Source organism: Podarcis tiliguerta (assembly GCF_965153285.1).
Source record: "Podarcis tiliguerta genome assembly, chromosome: 2".
NCBI lineage: Eukaryota > Metazoa > Chordata > Lepidosauria > Squamata > Lacertidae > Podarcis > Podarcis tiliguerta.
Genome location: NC_139535.1, coordinates 79,981,915 through 79,997,424, shown reverse-complemented (window position 1 = coordinate 79,997,424; position 15,510 = coordinate 79,981,915). Strand labels below are relative to the sequence as shown.

Below are 15,510 nucleotides of genomic sequence, written 5' to 3'. Positions count from 1 at the left end.
ATTACGCAGATGCTGTTACGGTATCAAAACAGCCTGCATTTTGTCTTAGCAACATCCAGTAGGATTCAGCTAAGTTTTTGTGTGCATGGAACAAGGCCCACTCATGCAGTGAGACTCTCCCTCCTCTCCCCATGTTCCCATGTGCTTCCCCCTAACTCTGCTTTGGAAGGTTGAGGGAACCCCCAGAGCAGGTTTAGGAGGATGGGGGAAGTCTTGTTGTGTGAGTGGCGTTCATTCTGTGCACACCCACACACCCACTTCATGCTGCATTCAATTCCACCCATGGTTTAGGCTTCTGTAATTAGGGGAATCTTGCTAGGTGCAGATAAGAAACCAGTAGCAAAGAGTAGCAAAGATTTTTGACTGAATTTGTAATAATCTTTTTGTTTCCAGCCTGAGAGAATAGATCCCCCTGATCCCTCAAAACCAGATTATGATATCCGTGCAGATGTTTGGAGCCTGGGCATCTCTCTGGTAAGTAAAACCTGCTCCCCATTTTTAAGGAAATTTGTGTACCTTAATATGCTTGTTGGGATCTTCAGGTTCTGGATCATATCTCAACCATCCTTTAATGTATGCAGTGCTTAATACATGACATAAACAGCAATAAGCTTTGGGGTGAGTTTTTCTTCAGTTTTTTAAAATGGAGTTAACTGATTCAAAGGAGGCTGAATTCTGGCTATCCTGAACCCCATTTTTGTCTCTGCTGTTGAGGCTGGATAAGCCAAGTGATCATTCTGTTCCACATTTCTTCCCTTTCTTGCTCTCGTCTCTTTCTGTACAATCATTTAGAATTGTGTTGTTTGTATGGATTTTTATCCATTTGCTTTTGTTGTAAACTGCCCTGCGGCTTATATGCAAATAGTGGCGTATACATCACTGAAGCATCATTGAAGAGATGCTGATGATAATAATGCTTTTTAGATTATTCCCATTTTTAAGCACTTCTTCTTCATTTCTCTACCACCCTTAATGCAGGTTGAGCTGGCTACAGGTCAGTTCCCCTACAAGAACTGTAAAACAGATTTTGAAGTCCTCACCAAAGTGTTGCAGGAAGATCCTCCCCTTCTCCCAAACAACATGGGATTTTCTGTGGATTTCCAGTCCTTTGTGAAAGACTGGTGAGTGAAGTGCCTTAAATTCATGTTATGTAGAGCGGCTGCTTCAACATTTCTTACAGAGACAGGAAGCCCTGCAGTTCCAGCTGGTTCCTCACTTTCCTGCTCAACTCTTGCACACCACTTGCTTTCTCAGATATTGGTTAATGTTCATTCTAGGGCACCCCATCTTCAGTACTATTAATAGTGTAGGTAAAAGAACTGGAACTGTTCTGCTTGTTCAAACTGGTACCATGCTCTTCTAAAGACTGAACTCAACCTGTGCTGGTGATTTCCACCTAGAAAGGAAATCCCATATCTGCCTCCGGGACAGCTGTGCTTAAATTCTGGGCTAGCACATCGTTGTGTATGACCTCTTCTTGTCTACACATTCCTGGCTCTTACCTCTTTCCTGTGTCTGATGTACCGATTCTAAAGGTGTAAGAAGTCCTTCATTGCTACAGAAATAAAAAGTAATGTTGTAAGTTAGTTACATTTCCCCATCTTTCCTTGTTTCCATTCATTCCAACAATTAGGCAGCCGTAAATGAATTGCACTCCTTGCAACTGGCATTGACACTTCCACAAATGTTCAAACAGAAAATCCACTTCTGATAGTGATTGTTTTGTTCCAGTTAACTTTGAGCTTATGTGTCCAACTTGCCATTCCTGGATTCCATCAAACAACCCCACATAAAATTGTTGCAAACTGCCATGGGATACTGGGCATAGGAAGTTGACCCTGAAAGATTATTGGTATGGCAGGATAATGGACTTGATCCTGTTTGGCTGAGAGAGTTTGAAACTTAGAGTAGACCTATGTCAATATGAGCTCTGTTTGCAAGGATCCATTATGCATCAGGTAGTGGAAACATGCCGTGTTGGTTGCTCCATAAAATAAATTGGATCCTGTGTTTTGAATGTGTGTTTCTGTTATTTCTAGCCTTACTAAAGATCACAGGAAGAGACCAAAGTACAACAAGCTACTTGTAAGTATTGGTCACACCTCTTTCATTGTGAATATTTTAAAAAATCCCCCAGGGCTTGGAAAAAGGCCACAGTGGGTGCTTCTGCCAACCCTTAAAGTTTAGAAATAACCAGTAACATTTCTTGGAACTAGTTTGTGCCAACTGGCACGGAAGCTGAGATTAATAAAGTGACATCCTTTCTTTTCTCCACATAGTTTCTTTAAAGGAGAGGGAAAGTTCTTTTTTATTTGACTTTGGTCAGATTTTTCCCTGCTCATGTTTGGTGCTGTAGTGTATCCTCCTTGTTGCTTAGCTATAGCTGACAACTGTTGCTCACAGCTCTGTAGGAATAACACAGGTGGTGTGACTCCCTTGCTTATTTTCCATCTCGTTTTGCCTGTTCCTTTGCAGGAACATAACTTCATCAAGCGTTATGAGACACTGGAAGTGGATGTGGCGTCCTGGTTCAAAGATGTCATGGCTAAGACAGAGTCACCCCGCACGAGTAGCATCCTTAGCCAGCACCACCTGCCATTCTTCACCAGGTAGCCACGTAGAGTGGCTATTGTGCCAGGGAAGGACCCCTTGGCAGACAGAGCTTGCAAGGTGGGGCAAGAGAGAGCACCACAACAGACACCTGCCCTCACAGCAGCAACTCTTCAGTGGCATGAATTGTTTGCTTCACCTGCTCAAATCACCCTTGCCCATGTTGTCTTTTCCTTCAGTATTGCCATGAAGAGATGGGGTGGCTGTCTGGTCTTTCTGGAATGTGGGTGTGTTCTAGAGCCTTTGGCGTTTCTGGCACCAGGCAGCCCAAGAATACAAGGCCTTTTCCAGCCTGTGCTTGTTATCTTTCTGTGATAGAGCGCCTGCCATCCGGAGTTGCCACGAAGTGACAGCTGCTCCCTGCTTGTCTCTCTCCACCTTGTCTGGAGGCTCAACAGTGACCCTTGCTCACGCACTGTGAACAGACACAAAACACACAAAAGGAAAAAGAAGATATTTTTTTTACCACTTATTTATTATGTTTGGACTTGTGGTGCTGCGGGCCGCCTGCTGCACCCGTTCACCCATCCCTGCGTTATTAATGTCTGTTTTTGTTTTTTTGTTTTTTCGTTTGTGTTTTTGGGATTGTATTTGCTGAGGGGGAATGGGGCTGGACGTAGATGGGTCGTCTGCTGCTTTAGATTCTGAGCTTAGCTGTTGCTGTTGTCTTGGTTTCATTTTTTCTTAGGGCTTGGGGAGACAGGAAAGTGTAGGTTTGAGAATTATTCTCATCCAAGAGTAGCTCAGTTAAAGTGATTTTTTCCCTCTTCAATTCTTTTTGAACTCAGGGGTTCCTATCTTTTGTTTTGAGCGTGAACAAAGTTTTGTCAGTGGTGTTTTATTTACCAAAGTGTGTGTTTGGTGCTAGGATAAATGCTTGTTCATTTTCTTCCAGTATTTAAGAAAAGGAAAAGCAGAACTTAAAAGATAATCCTGGCATCAAGAAAGCCATTTTTTTAAAAAAGATTCAGCCCAAATGATTCTTACTGCTGTGTCTTAGGGATTCTTTAATATATTTAAATAGTAACACATTTATGCCCTATTGTGGACTCGATTCTTAACTGGTCACAAGTGTGTATCTCCAGTTGAGAATTGGTCAGAGTTTGCTCTTTGGAGATCATGGGCTAGAATCTGCACTGTCTGTCTAGATGCTCAGACTTCATGAAATCTCAGAGGCGGGATTCTAAAATTATCCAAAAGGCTTGGAGGATGAAGGCTGAGCACCCTCCTCAATCCTACTCTTTCAGAATAAAGCTTTTTTTCTGCTAGTGTTTTTAACAGGATAAGAAGCCAGAAGGGACAGAATTCCAGTCAACTCTAATTGACAGGCATTCCCAAAGTGTTGGGGCCATGCTGTAGGCACCAAGGTCTCTGGGTCATTGAAGTTGTCATATAAACCTTTAGGGGCAACAATTGCCACCATCAGCCTTGGGAATGAGAGGTGGTCAGAGACTTTGGGAATGAATCCTGGTTTTCTTCTTGAGTCAATTCTGCCAATAACAATTGCATTTCAGGTAGTCCAGAGGTTAAAGCACAGTCCTGAAGCTCTGACTGTTAACCTGAAGGTGAGGCTTATTCCTGCTTTCTCTTGCTAGCAAAGGTTGGAGTACCATAATCTTCGCTCTTGTCTCAATCTTATGGATATTTGGGTTAGTGTGGTTACTTGTGGCGCAGGCATGACGGTTCACTGCATTGTCAGATGCCGTACTATATTAGATGTATAGATCAACTTCATAAACCCAACACACACACAGAAGTTTTAAACTAAAGTCATAACAGTACTTGGGATGTCCTGAAAAGGAGATGCACCTGTGGTCATTGATGATGCTGGGCTGTCTGCTTAGTACAACTCCTTGAGACATGATTCCATCTATATTCTGGCTGTTTCCAAGGGGGAGCTCCTATATTGTATTATGTTTCCAAGGGGAGCCAAAATTAGGTACATTCAGTGGCAGAATTAGTGGAGGGAGGAGCAGTTATAGCATAATCCATGTTTGGGTATGTCCTACAAAGTGCTTGGGGATGCTGGGCAACCTGCCAGAAAGTCAGACCAGACCAAGAGGCTCCTTTGAGATTGGGGCAGTGCACTTGCTTGACTTGCGAAGAAGTAGGTGGGTGTTTTCTGTGACTGATTAGATTTTTAGAGTGGATAGTTGCTAACAAAATGAGGCAAGTTACCAAAGAGCTTGGAGGACATGGAGAGTTCATTTCCTGAGAGGGTGGAGGTCTTCATTCCTTGTGACCGGGACATCGTTACAACACAGTGTGGAAGTTCAGTTATTCTGCTGACCTCAGTAGTGGCTGTTAATGTGGCAGCATTTTTCGGAATATGAAGGAAGGCAATTTCATTTGCACACAGGCTTTATGAGTAGGTGGTTTTGTGCCTAAAAGAAAATGGATGGAGTGTGTTATATGAAAAGACATTTGCTGTATGAGAGAAAGTTGGAAGTGAAGAGCTGATGAAAACTAAAGGGCAGTGAGCAGAGAAAGCAAGTTTCAGATTTAAGATGCGTCCAAACAGTGAGTGAATATTAATGGTTTTATGGAAGTGGAGTAGGAAAAGCAATGAAGTTTACCTATGGGTGTCTAATGAAAAACACAAGGTGGTGCTGCGGTGCATGTTTAAGAGATGCCTAGCCTCCAAGATGAATTCCTTTAGTATTGTGGAGGCTTCAGCAAGATGTTTATTTAGCCTCTTCTCTGAACTTTGGCTATGATGTCTTCCTAAACTCTCCAGAATTTTAAGAAAATCTGAGTGTTTTCCAAAGACATTATGCCACAGTTTGAAAGTAGCTTGAAAATAGTGTGCTAAACCATAGTTCAAGAACCAGGAACAAACAACAAACTCACACACTTACCTTTCCCATTAGTGATCTGATCCCATTGGATCTGAAATAGTAAACCGAGCTGTTACAGTTCTCTAGCAGTAATAATAAACCATGGTTTGACCCTGGTTAGTAAAATAACAGTTTGCCAATTCAGACATAATGGGGAATTGCAGCTGAAACTAACCAGGATCTCTGCATCAACACAGGGTGGGGGTAAAGGGGGAGAATGCATGCCTGATGTTTGGTGACTTCCTAAACTTTGATTTAGAGAGTCAGTAATGTACATCCAGACGTGGTTTTGATTTCAAGATACTGAGTCGTGCTTTTCAAAAAAAGAAATAAATGGGTCGTTCTGCATAGGCACAAGACTTTGTTATCTTCAATAGCAAGATCTTTTTGCCGTATTGGAAGCTCTTTGGGTAGAGGACAAACATAGTAGAAATGCAGTTTTGTGTTTCACTTGAGCAAAATAACAAGAAAGCTCATATTAAGACTACTTGGAGATATCATCTATCAGGGCGAAGGGCATAGGAGATCATTTTGCCACAGAAATGTGTTTTGATTAGGAATTGTTCAGGCCTCCCAACTTCAAATTGATACAAGAATGATCCTATAAAGATGCAGATTTGAGATGTCACTTGCACAAAAAAATGGTTTGGAGAAGAGTAAAGCATGCTTTCTAGGGCATCTTCCACAAGATGACAAGAAGAGCAGTACACTGTCAAAATATTGAACTGCCTAGAGAAGGAGTGGGGAGAGGCTAAAACCCCTTATAGCAGAGGACAAGGTAGAGTGTCTGAAAGATATAATGAGAAACTCATAGGAGAACTAAAGCCCTGGTGACCAGTAGGACCAGTTGCAGTAGTCTTCTCCATGGATGATCAGGGTGGCCTGTCTTTCTCAGTGATAGGCCCTCACCCTTCTGCTTGCTTTTGCACAGTCCAGCAATTGCGGAGTTAATCACCACTTTTGAGAATTCATCTTGGAAAGTAGGCTAGTAGTCATCAAAGGTCTGGGCGTGTCTTGTGGTTTTGTCGGGGAAGTGAAGCACCTTGGGTAGAGAATGCTGGCGCAGGTGAGGGAACAGAGGAGATATTGGAAGTGTGAAAAGTTGGACTCGAGATCCAGGTGGAAGAACAGCACGTGCAAGTTGAGAACGGCACTGGGCTGTGTGTAGAAGAAAGTGGTGTTTAAAATTGGATGTCAAGTTAATGTGCGGTGCGTACTGGGAAGTACAGAAGGTGTGGGAAAGAGATAAATAGAAAGGGTTAGTAGAAGCAGTCCAATGGGAGCGGTTTTATCGCCTTATCCTAAAAGCTGGGTGTGCCCTCCTTTTGGCTCTACAACCTGTTCTTCCATTGGACTTCTATGAAATGTACTTTAGGAAATGAAGTATACTAGTTGGCAGAGAATTGGTGATGCATGGCATGACAACTGGCACTGGTACCTTTCCAAAGTGGCTGATATCTAAAAGTGGAACTAGCAGTGGATCTACCTTCTGGCTTGACCTAAAAACCATGGTTTAGCTTTAGAGCACAGAGCCTCTCAAAACTTTTTTATTAGCAGTTGCCAGCATGAATTGGTTAATCTTTAGTGGCTGGCTAGGCCCTGGAAATCTTAAATCAAGAAGCATTGGTTGGAAGATAGTTGAGAGTACAAGAATGTTATTAGAGCACTGGGTTTTCTAGTGCTAATGGAAAGCAGGTGCCCCTAATGATGGGATTGGCTTTGCAATGATGAGATTTTTCTCTTTAAAGATGGCTTTTGGGTTTTGTTTCTTCTTGGTGTTTAAGAATTTGTAGGTATCTGCTTTGCCGCTCCTAAAAGCTTTATTCCGTTTAAGATTCCAAGTGATGGAACTGTCAGGTCCTATGAATAAGTGCCTCCTGTAATGTAACTCCTGAAAAGCTATTTTGTCCGTTGATTTTTTTAGTGGATATTTATTGAACATTTGTGTCGTATCTTGTGAACTTGGAATTTAAGAAAAGAGCCCTTTAAAAAAAAAAGTTGCTTAAAATAAGTAACTTCAGCCTTGCGCTGTTTTAACTTTCCATCTGGAAGCTTGTTCCAGCCATTAAATAAACATATAAATCTTTTGGCTCTCCTTTCTCTAGTGCCTCAAGACGTCAAGGTTTAGAAGTGCTCCTCCCACAAAGTTGTGAAATAAATTTGCCTGCATGTTTGGAAATGTGACGTATGAGATTTTTCCTGCACATTTCATCATATGTTCAGCAGAGCAGTAGCTAGAAGAGATACTAAGAGATTTCTCCAGGTGTCTGAGTTTGTGTTCTTGTCTTAGCAAGGCAAAAGATACCAGCAAGGGTCTTCAAGGGAATTAGACTGTTTGCATGCAGGTACTTCAGTACATAGTGATGTATGTACTTGAGTATTTATAAAATGACTATTAGATGAAATGCAGTACAATGACTTGGTAAAGTCCCAGAACTAAATCAGATTTTTTTTATATAAAAAAAATAGAAGTTGTGCAAATGTCAATTAAGGTTAAAATTCAAAATTGAAAATACCGTATTTTTTGCTCTATAAGACTCACTTTTTCCCTCCTAAAAAGCAAGGAGAAATGTGTGTGCGTCTTATGGAGCGAATGCAGGCTGCACAGCTATGCCAGAAGCCAGAACAGCAAGAGGGATTGTTGCTTTCACTGCACAGCGATCCCTCTTGCTATTCTGGCTTCTGAGATTCAGAATTTTTTTTCTCTTGTTTTCCTCCTCCAAAAACTAGGTGCGTCTTGTGGTCTGGTGCGTCTTATAGAGCGAAAAATACGGTATTTTTCGTGAACTGACAATTTATCCTGATGGAGAACATGGCCAAAGTGTTGGAAAAAAATGGGAGAGGGTTGATTATAAAACATAATATTTACACAGGTTCAGAATTATTAGATTGTTGTTCAGCATTTGAAGCAGAAAGCTTCTGGGTTCACTTTTAAAAATTGCACATTTGTCCCTTTCAAGAAATGAGTTTGGATACAGTATTCTATTTCCCTTTGGACTTGAAGCTCTCAAACACGGCAGACCACCCAAAAACAATTGACCTCTTGAAGAGCCTGGTTCATCTTCCCTTTACTTCAAGAGAAAGCAAGAATAACCTCTTATCAGGAGATTGCCTAACTCTCAAATGCGGAAGGGTGTTTTCCATTCTCAAAAGAAGGTTATAATTTAGCTTGCCATGGTGGGGGGAGCATACAGGGGTGGGATAGGTTTGGGAAACGTTAAAGGTTTTTTCAAACGTTCAAAAACACGGGATGTCTTTTCAAGAAAAATTGAGGAAAAAAATGCAGTTTTATTGCATTTTTTAAATTATTTTTTTAATGTATTAATTTAGAACAAATCTTTGTTAATGTTATTTTTAATCTGGATTGCTAAATGTTTACAATCGCCTGCCTGACATCTGCTCTTAAAGTGTGTGGGGATATTGGGGTGGGTGGGGCACAGGTGTGCAGCGTGTGGTGCATGCAATTCAAAAGGGGGATTTTAAAACAAACAAAACTGTAAAAAAAAAATCATGCCAAAGGTAAGGCAGAGACTAGCTGGGTAGATGGTTATATTCTAGACATTAGCATTTCACTATATTCTCTATATACCATATATTATAAATTTGCATGTTAAAGTAAATAGAAGTAACTTCTATCTTATACAGAAAGGGACTTTAACTTTGGATTACTTGTAAATTTGGTCACTTGTCTTGATTCAGGACTGCCTGAACACCTTAAGCTTTAGGGGCTGCTTGATTTTGTTTTTGTAATTTGTTTTATTTTTGTAGCCACCAAACTTTTGCTTTGCTGCCTTTTCATTAAAAAGGGCATGATCCAAAGTTTCATAGAGGGGTTTGAGAGCAGAGCTACTGAGTGGTGGCAGCGAAATTGACTTGAGTTGCAGCCACCATAGAACTAGTAGCCAATTTGCTGTATCTTCTCCAATGCTGTATCTTCCTTTGCTGACCTGTTATACTGAAATCGGCGTCATGGAAACACCTGGAAGCTTTGTATTACGGACATCCACCAGGACAATGCTGTACTCATGTGAGCAGTCAGAAGGTTTCAGACGGCCAGCAGTTTAGCTTTGCTTGCTCAACCAACCTCCCTCATGTTAGTTCCAAGTAATCAAAGCTACACTTTTGTGCACATTTATTTATTGCCCACAGGGAACTGTGTGTGTGTGTGTTTAATTTATTTTTTAAAACTTCCCTTTCTTTGACTTCTTATGGAGGGTGTATTTTTCATTTATAGTATTTGGTGAGTAGACTGTTTTCTCAAAGTGGAGGAATGGAGCATCACAAACAGATTTAATTTCAGGTTGCAGACCACAGTCCAAATTAATTCCAGTGCTTGATTCTTCTCTAAGAGACTTGAAATGCTCGGGCTGTGGTTGGGCACGCGAAGTCTTGGAATCATGTAACTTTAAAATTCCCAGGATTCAATATCATAAGGCTAAGAGTCGGTGAAGTTGCTCATAGGTAATATTGGAAGAAGGACTGAGGCTGGAAATCAAGAGAATCATGATTATGCAGATTGACCAAACTCTGTGTTGAAGAATTCATGAAATTTGCTTTAAAATGATAATTAAGCTGATAAGTTGAATATTTATGCTTGCCTGCTGGCTTCAGAATTTTAATGTAGAACAAGTGCTAGTCAGTTACCTTTTAAGAATTTTTTTTTCTAATGTAGATCAAGCTGTTCTAGGTTATTCTCCAAACACCCGATTCACAAGAGTTGCAGTCAAAAACATGAGAATTTATAGCCCTGTAAAAGAGGAAGATTGACCAGGAGATGAGTTGGAGAATTTGCAGACACCCTGCCAATATTGAGTTTTATTCCCAAGTAGAGAGAAAATACTGTTCCTCTGTAGCTGTAGTGGATTTTGCCCAAATACAAGAACACAATATTTCAGGATGGTAGCGTAGGAATTGGCATGCAACATGAACTGATGGGGGGTGCCTGTAGGTAGAGGAAAGGGACTTAGGAGAGACAGTTCACATTACTTGTTTCTGTCACATCCTAGTTTTAGAGATGGTTTGTACACTCACACAGTAAAGTTTGGAGAAATGGTTATCTAGAGAACTTTGGGATCAGGTCTGGAGAGAAGTCCTGTTTTGTTTATCCTGCTTAAGGGGAGCTTCTTAAAAACAACAAAATTGTCACCATATATATATATACACTTACCTGTAGAGTGGTTCTTAATTTTTTAAAAAATAATAATTTGGCTCTAGTTTCACATTGGTGCTGTAAACCAAACCATTTTAAAAAGAAAGTAATGCTCTATATACCAAAGTATTTCAGTTATTTGTTTGGAAGTTTGTGGAGTTTTTAATAGCGTAACCATCTCCTTCCTATCCCCACAGCAGGCCATTTTATTAGTCGCTCTCCTTACTTACTTCCAGTTTAATGTCCGGTTAATGGACCCTCTTTATCTTGTTGGAGGGTTTTTCCCCACCAGCACCAGTTGTTCCCAGAGCCATTTGTCACGGGCAAGAAAAGGTTTAATGTGGCTTAGTATGCTAGACGTTATAATGACGTTCAGAAAGCATGGAAATGGCTTATCCCAGGGATAACATGTTGAGTAAATTCCAATAAAGTAAGTATTGGAGTTTGTCTCAGAAGAGGAATGTTCTGATTTATGATTTGATTTTAAATGATTTCAGGCTTAGAGTGCCCTAGGCCCTCTGGCCAGTTTTGGGGGTGAGTGGATAATTTGCTGAGCTCATTGCTTTCCCTACATGCTGAGAAATCAGAAATCGAGCAGTTGCCCTTTTTAAAATATCAGTTGTACCTTGGATTTTAAAAGATAATAAGAGAATAGTATCTCCCTGGGGTGTCTTCAAGAGTCTTTGTGAAACACTCTTTTCTGTGCCCTATGGGACCCAACCTTGTAGGTTCAGTCCAGCAACATAGGACAGTTCAGTGTCACTTATTTCCAGTTATGGTTTGCTAGTCACCTCTCAGTGCGATTTCACTGTCCTAAATTTCACTGCCCACTACTTGGCATGCACCAAATTTTAGAACAGAGACTTTCCTTTTCCTAGTCAGCACCCCACCTCCCCGTCAGCAGTCCAAACAGCTTGTCAGAAGTAGTTGCCTGCCTCCAAGCAGCGAGGCCAGTCTGATCAATTTTAGTGGAACTTTTGGATTTAGAAACATACCTACAATAGTATAAGGTAAATGACATTCTTGCTTACTTTTGAAAAGCTTTTTTTTTACTCTGTTTGTAAAAACCCTCATAGAAGCTTAAAAATAAAACTCTCTTTCCCTAAATGTCTGTTTCTTTCCATTTCATGCACAATTTTAAAGCAGCTTGCTTCCCCGGAATGAACTTCTAAGTCATGAATCATTTTGTACTTGGAATCAACAAGAAAGGCATCCTGGCAACCTTAAGGGAGTCCATCATGGTTTTAAATGGGTGGAGAACCTGAGGCTAAGGGGACTCAGTACAGCTCTCCTGGTCTCTCTCTCTAGCCTTTGGGACTCCCCCCAGTCCACACACACTCCGGCCCAGCTTCTCATGCTCCTCTACTAGTTTTTGACTGTCTGAAATGTGTCCTTGAATTCTTATAGCCCCTCTTGCATGAATGAAGGACACAGAGAGGCTGCATATATATGTGGAAGCTAGCCTACTGACCAAAGGTAAAGTTCACATTTGTTGTTCCACCCACATTTTGTCTCTGCTGCCCATCCCCAGAGGTCGCCCAGGAGGGAATGATGTGACCCACAGGCTAATAAAGGCTTCCCACTCCTGATCTAAAAGATTGATATTTCAGAAGTAGGAAGTGCTGAGATATCCGACAAACTTGAAGCTTGGAATAAGTAAGTAGTATTATTAATTATTAAAATTTCTATACTGTCCTTCACCCAAGGATCACAGGGCGGATTACAACATGAGAAAACAAAATGTGTAACGTAACAAGCAGAAGAGAGTAACAAGTGGTGAATGCATTAATTTGAGCAATATCTGTTTTGTCATTCAAAGAAGAAGGCTAACTGATAATTTGAAGATGGAGGGGAAATCATATTTGGTCTTTGGGCTGTACAGAGGCCTCCAAGCAGTTTACAGTTAAAACTAACGTAGCAGTTTCTGGGTGCAATGTTAAATCATGCAAATTGACTATTGGAACGTAATGTACTGAATACATTTGCCACATGTCATCTGTCGTAAACTTGGGAAACGGTGACCTGTTGGCCTGTCCCCTGCATTTGTTTAACATGTAGAGTAAAAATGCTAAAATTGTCATAGAGGTGAGACTCAACTTACATGGGGGTTATGTTCTGGGGATGAATCAAGCCAGAATCATGGATAGTCCATTTGCCTTACCTTGAGACAGCTGAAAATTGCTGAGGCGAACAGTGATGCAGCAGCAGAACCACTCACAAAATGGAAGCAGAGTTTGATAATTACTGGTGATGGTTTTTACTGATACCTAATCCATGTTAGAAAATTGACTAAATTCTTTGCTGAAGCATTTTTTTGTGCGACTAGGAGCTCATCTTTCCTCAAGTTCAGTACATTTGCTCTGGAGGTTTTGTGACTCAGCCTGCCCATTTTAGGCAGAATTTGCCGAATCAGAATCAAAATGCAGAAAGCTTATTCCTTTATATCTTCCCCTCCCCACCTCCACATTCTTCTCAAAAGTATTTTTACCCATCTCCTATAATTTCTTCCCCCATCCTTCTTCAGCTTTCTTTTCAAACCAGCCAGTTATTTCATTTCTCCTATCTGGGCCTTCTACATTTGCTACGTCTTCCTATCACAGCCTTCCTCTCTTATCCTTTTTCTTTTCTGTTCTTGACTTGGAGTCAAATCCCTGCTCAGCTGTGAAGCTCACTTAGAACCCTTTCAAGAAGGACTGGTTTCTCAGCTTTACCTACTGCACCGGGTGCTAGAATCAAAGAGCTGGAAGAGCATCAAAGTACATTTAGTGCTGATGAAGGGACCCCACAACAGCAGCATCTGAGATAGCGTAAAAACTGCTTAAAAACCTGTAATAGATGAGAGTCCACCTTCTGAGGCAGTCCACTGTCCACTGTCAAAACAGTTCAGGACGTTCTTCCTAATGTTTGTAATTTAAACCCATTGTTTTGGGTCACACACTCTGGAGCAACAAACCTGCTCCATCTATTTGGCAACCTGTCAAATATGTAATGTCCGCTCTGCCCCACACAGCCAAACCAGATCCTTCAACCTTCCCACATCAGCCTTGGTCTCAGGCTCACTCATCATCTTTATTGCCCTCTTCCTTAAATTGTAGTGCCCTGTTCCTCAGGTGAAGTGACCAAAGCATTCTAGAGTGGTGCCATTACTCCTGAATGGGACACCGAAACTCCTGTTGATGCAGCTCAGGGTTGCATTATTACTTTCACATAAGCCTCAAGGCAATTTGCAGTTATACAATAAAAACAAAATAGATTTTAAAACGACATCCCCTCGGGCGTAAAAAAAATACAAATAAACCTCCAATGTACAGATCCATTTGCTTGTTGTTTTTTTCCAAAAAAGAATCCCAACCCATTTGGAAACGCTTGTCTTTTTAGCCACTGCATTGAACTCTGACTCCAGTTTAGCTTGTGGTTTGCTAAAACCCTTGTTTGTTTTCCCATGTACTGTACATTTAGACTAAAATTCCTCTCTGGGCTCTTTGAAGACTGTTTTAACATAAATGCAGTACTGTATGTTAAAACGTTTACAATTTGTGGCGAGGCTAATGTATCTGACTTAGTAACAGTCTGAACCACATATTATTGAAGACAACACGAGCTGCCCTACTGAGCCAGATCATCCGTTTATTAGGATCTGATTCTTGTAGGAAGAAGGATGCTAGGCTGAATGGACTCAGGACAGGAAGACCTTGATCACATGACACACATTCAGTTATGCTAGCAGAAGCCAGTGCAAGGACTTGTCACTAGCACAACAGGGCTTTGCCCCACTCCTCTAGAACCTCCAGAACAGCAGGCAGGAGGAGGAGAGGAGACTGTTCCATTGCGCAAGCAGAACTCCTTACTCTGGACTATATGCCACATGGCGCTCTCTCTCCTTCCCAACATGAGCTCTCTTGTTCACACTTCCAGCTAGCCAGTCAGCTTTGCCCTCCCTCCAGGATATGCCATTTCTTTGCTCCTCGCATATATTTCACATTTTTCATTTCCATCTGACAACAAGCGAGCACGCTTTGTCCTCACTGAGCTAAGTATTGATGGGGAAGAGGGGATCCCCTTTAGATTTTATATTTAAAGGATATTTTTGTACATTTGCAGATTTCAGCCGAGCACGCTCAACCTCCCTCTTGTTTCTTGGTCACTCTGCTTTGGTTCCCACCATCTTGGATTCGTTATTCAGGACACAGATGTTAAGAATAAGAGCTTTAAATAAGTACCTGGGCTTTGAACACACCTGCTTCCGTGCACTTCCATGTGAGCAGTTCAGATGGTCCCATTCTCAAGTTTGCTTTTGAAAAATAACCTTGGAGCGCAGCTCCGTTTAGCCCATAACTTTGCAAAGCTACAAAGGTCCAGTTAACATGTTGCACTCCACCATTTACAATCAAAGATAATATAGTAGTAATTTGTTACACCTTCACAATACTTTTAAGACCCAGAGCCTTGTGTTCTTAGCATGTTAGTTATATGACATATATGTCTTGGGAACTCTAGTTTATTCCTCGGTATTACAATACCCAGTTCCCTTAAACTGCAGTTCCTAAGATTATTTGGGGGAAGAGTTATGTGCTTTAAATGTATGCTGTGTATGCCACCCTGTATGAGACCCCACAAAACTTCCTCTGTTCCTCTACCACTGTATTGTCCAGCAATTTAGGTCAACTCTCTGCTTTCTGTCTGGCTTAATATTTTCTCCTTCCCTCCCTTCCTCCCTTCCATGTCTGCAAATGAAAAGGCAAAGGCCAATGTAGCCCCACCCATCTGCGGACCCAGAAGTGTACCAGGCATTGGCAAGGAGGGACTGACGACTGTTTTTGCAAGAAAGGAAGGAATAGAGAGACTCCATGGCCAATTTGGGGGTGGGGGGATGGAAGAGAGGCTATGAACCTCAATAATAAAAAGCAGGGCTGG

At 41.3% G+C, this 15,510-nt stretch overlaps 1 protein-coding gene and 2 long non-coding RNA genes across 5 annotated transcripts in view; 2 read left to right on the top strand and 1 right to left on the bottom strand.

The window, feature by feature from the left end:
* Positions 1 to 7,898, top strand: part of MAP2K7 (mitogen-activated protein kinase kinase 7) — a 31,384-nt gene extending 23,486 nt beyond the window's left edge. For all 3 annotated transcript variants that reach the window (XM_083430867.1, XM_083430866.1, XM_083430868.1), the window contains 4 exons: positions 394 to 474; positions 979 to 1,121; positions 2,040 to 2,085; positions 2,476 to 7,898. In XM_083430867.1, coding sequence (XP_083286993.1) covers positions 394 to 474; positions 979 to 1,121; positions 2,040 to 2,085; positions 2,476 to 2,613 — 408 coding nt within the window. In that variant the 3' untranslated portion in view covers positions 2,614 to 7,898. The remainder of the gene's footprint in view (positions 1 to 393; positions 475 to 978; positions 1,122 to 2,039; positions 2,086 to 2,475) is intronic.
* Positions 7,439 to 8,366, bottom strand: LOC310673067. Its single transcript, XR_014508791.1, has 2 exons — positions 8,236 to 8,366; positions 7,439 to 7,974 (listed from the first exon to the last, which is right to left on the bottom strand). It is a non-coding gene; the product is annotated as an uncharacterized lncRNA (long non-coding RNA).
* A 1,425-nt stretch (positions 8,367 to 9,791) lies between these two features.
* LOC310673083 lies at positions 9,792 to 11,703 on the top strand. The gene is made up of 2 exons (XR_014508826.1): positions 9,792 to 9,881; positions 9,925 to 11,703. It is a non-coding gene; the product is annotated as an uncharacterized lncRNA (long non-coding RNA).
* Positions 11,704 to 15,510: the final 3,807 nt, after the last annotated feature.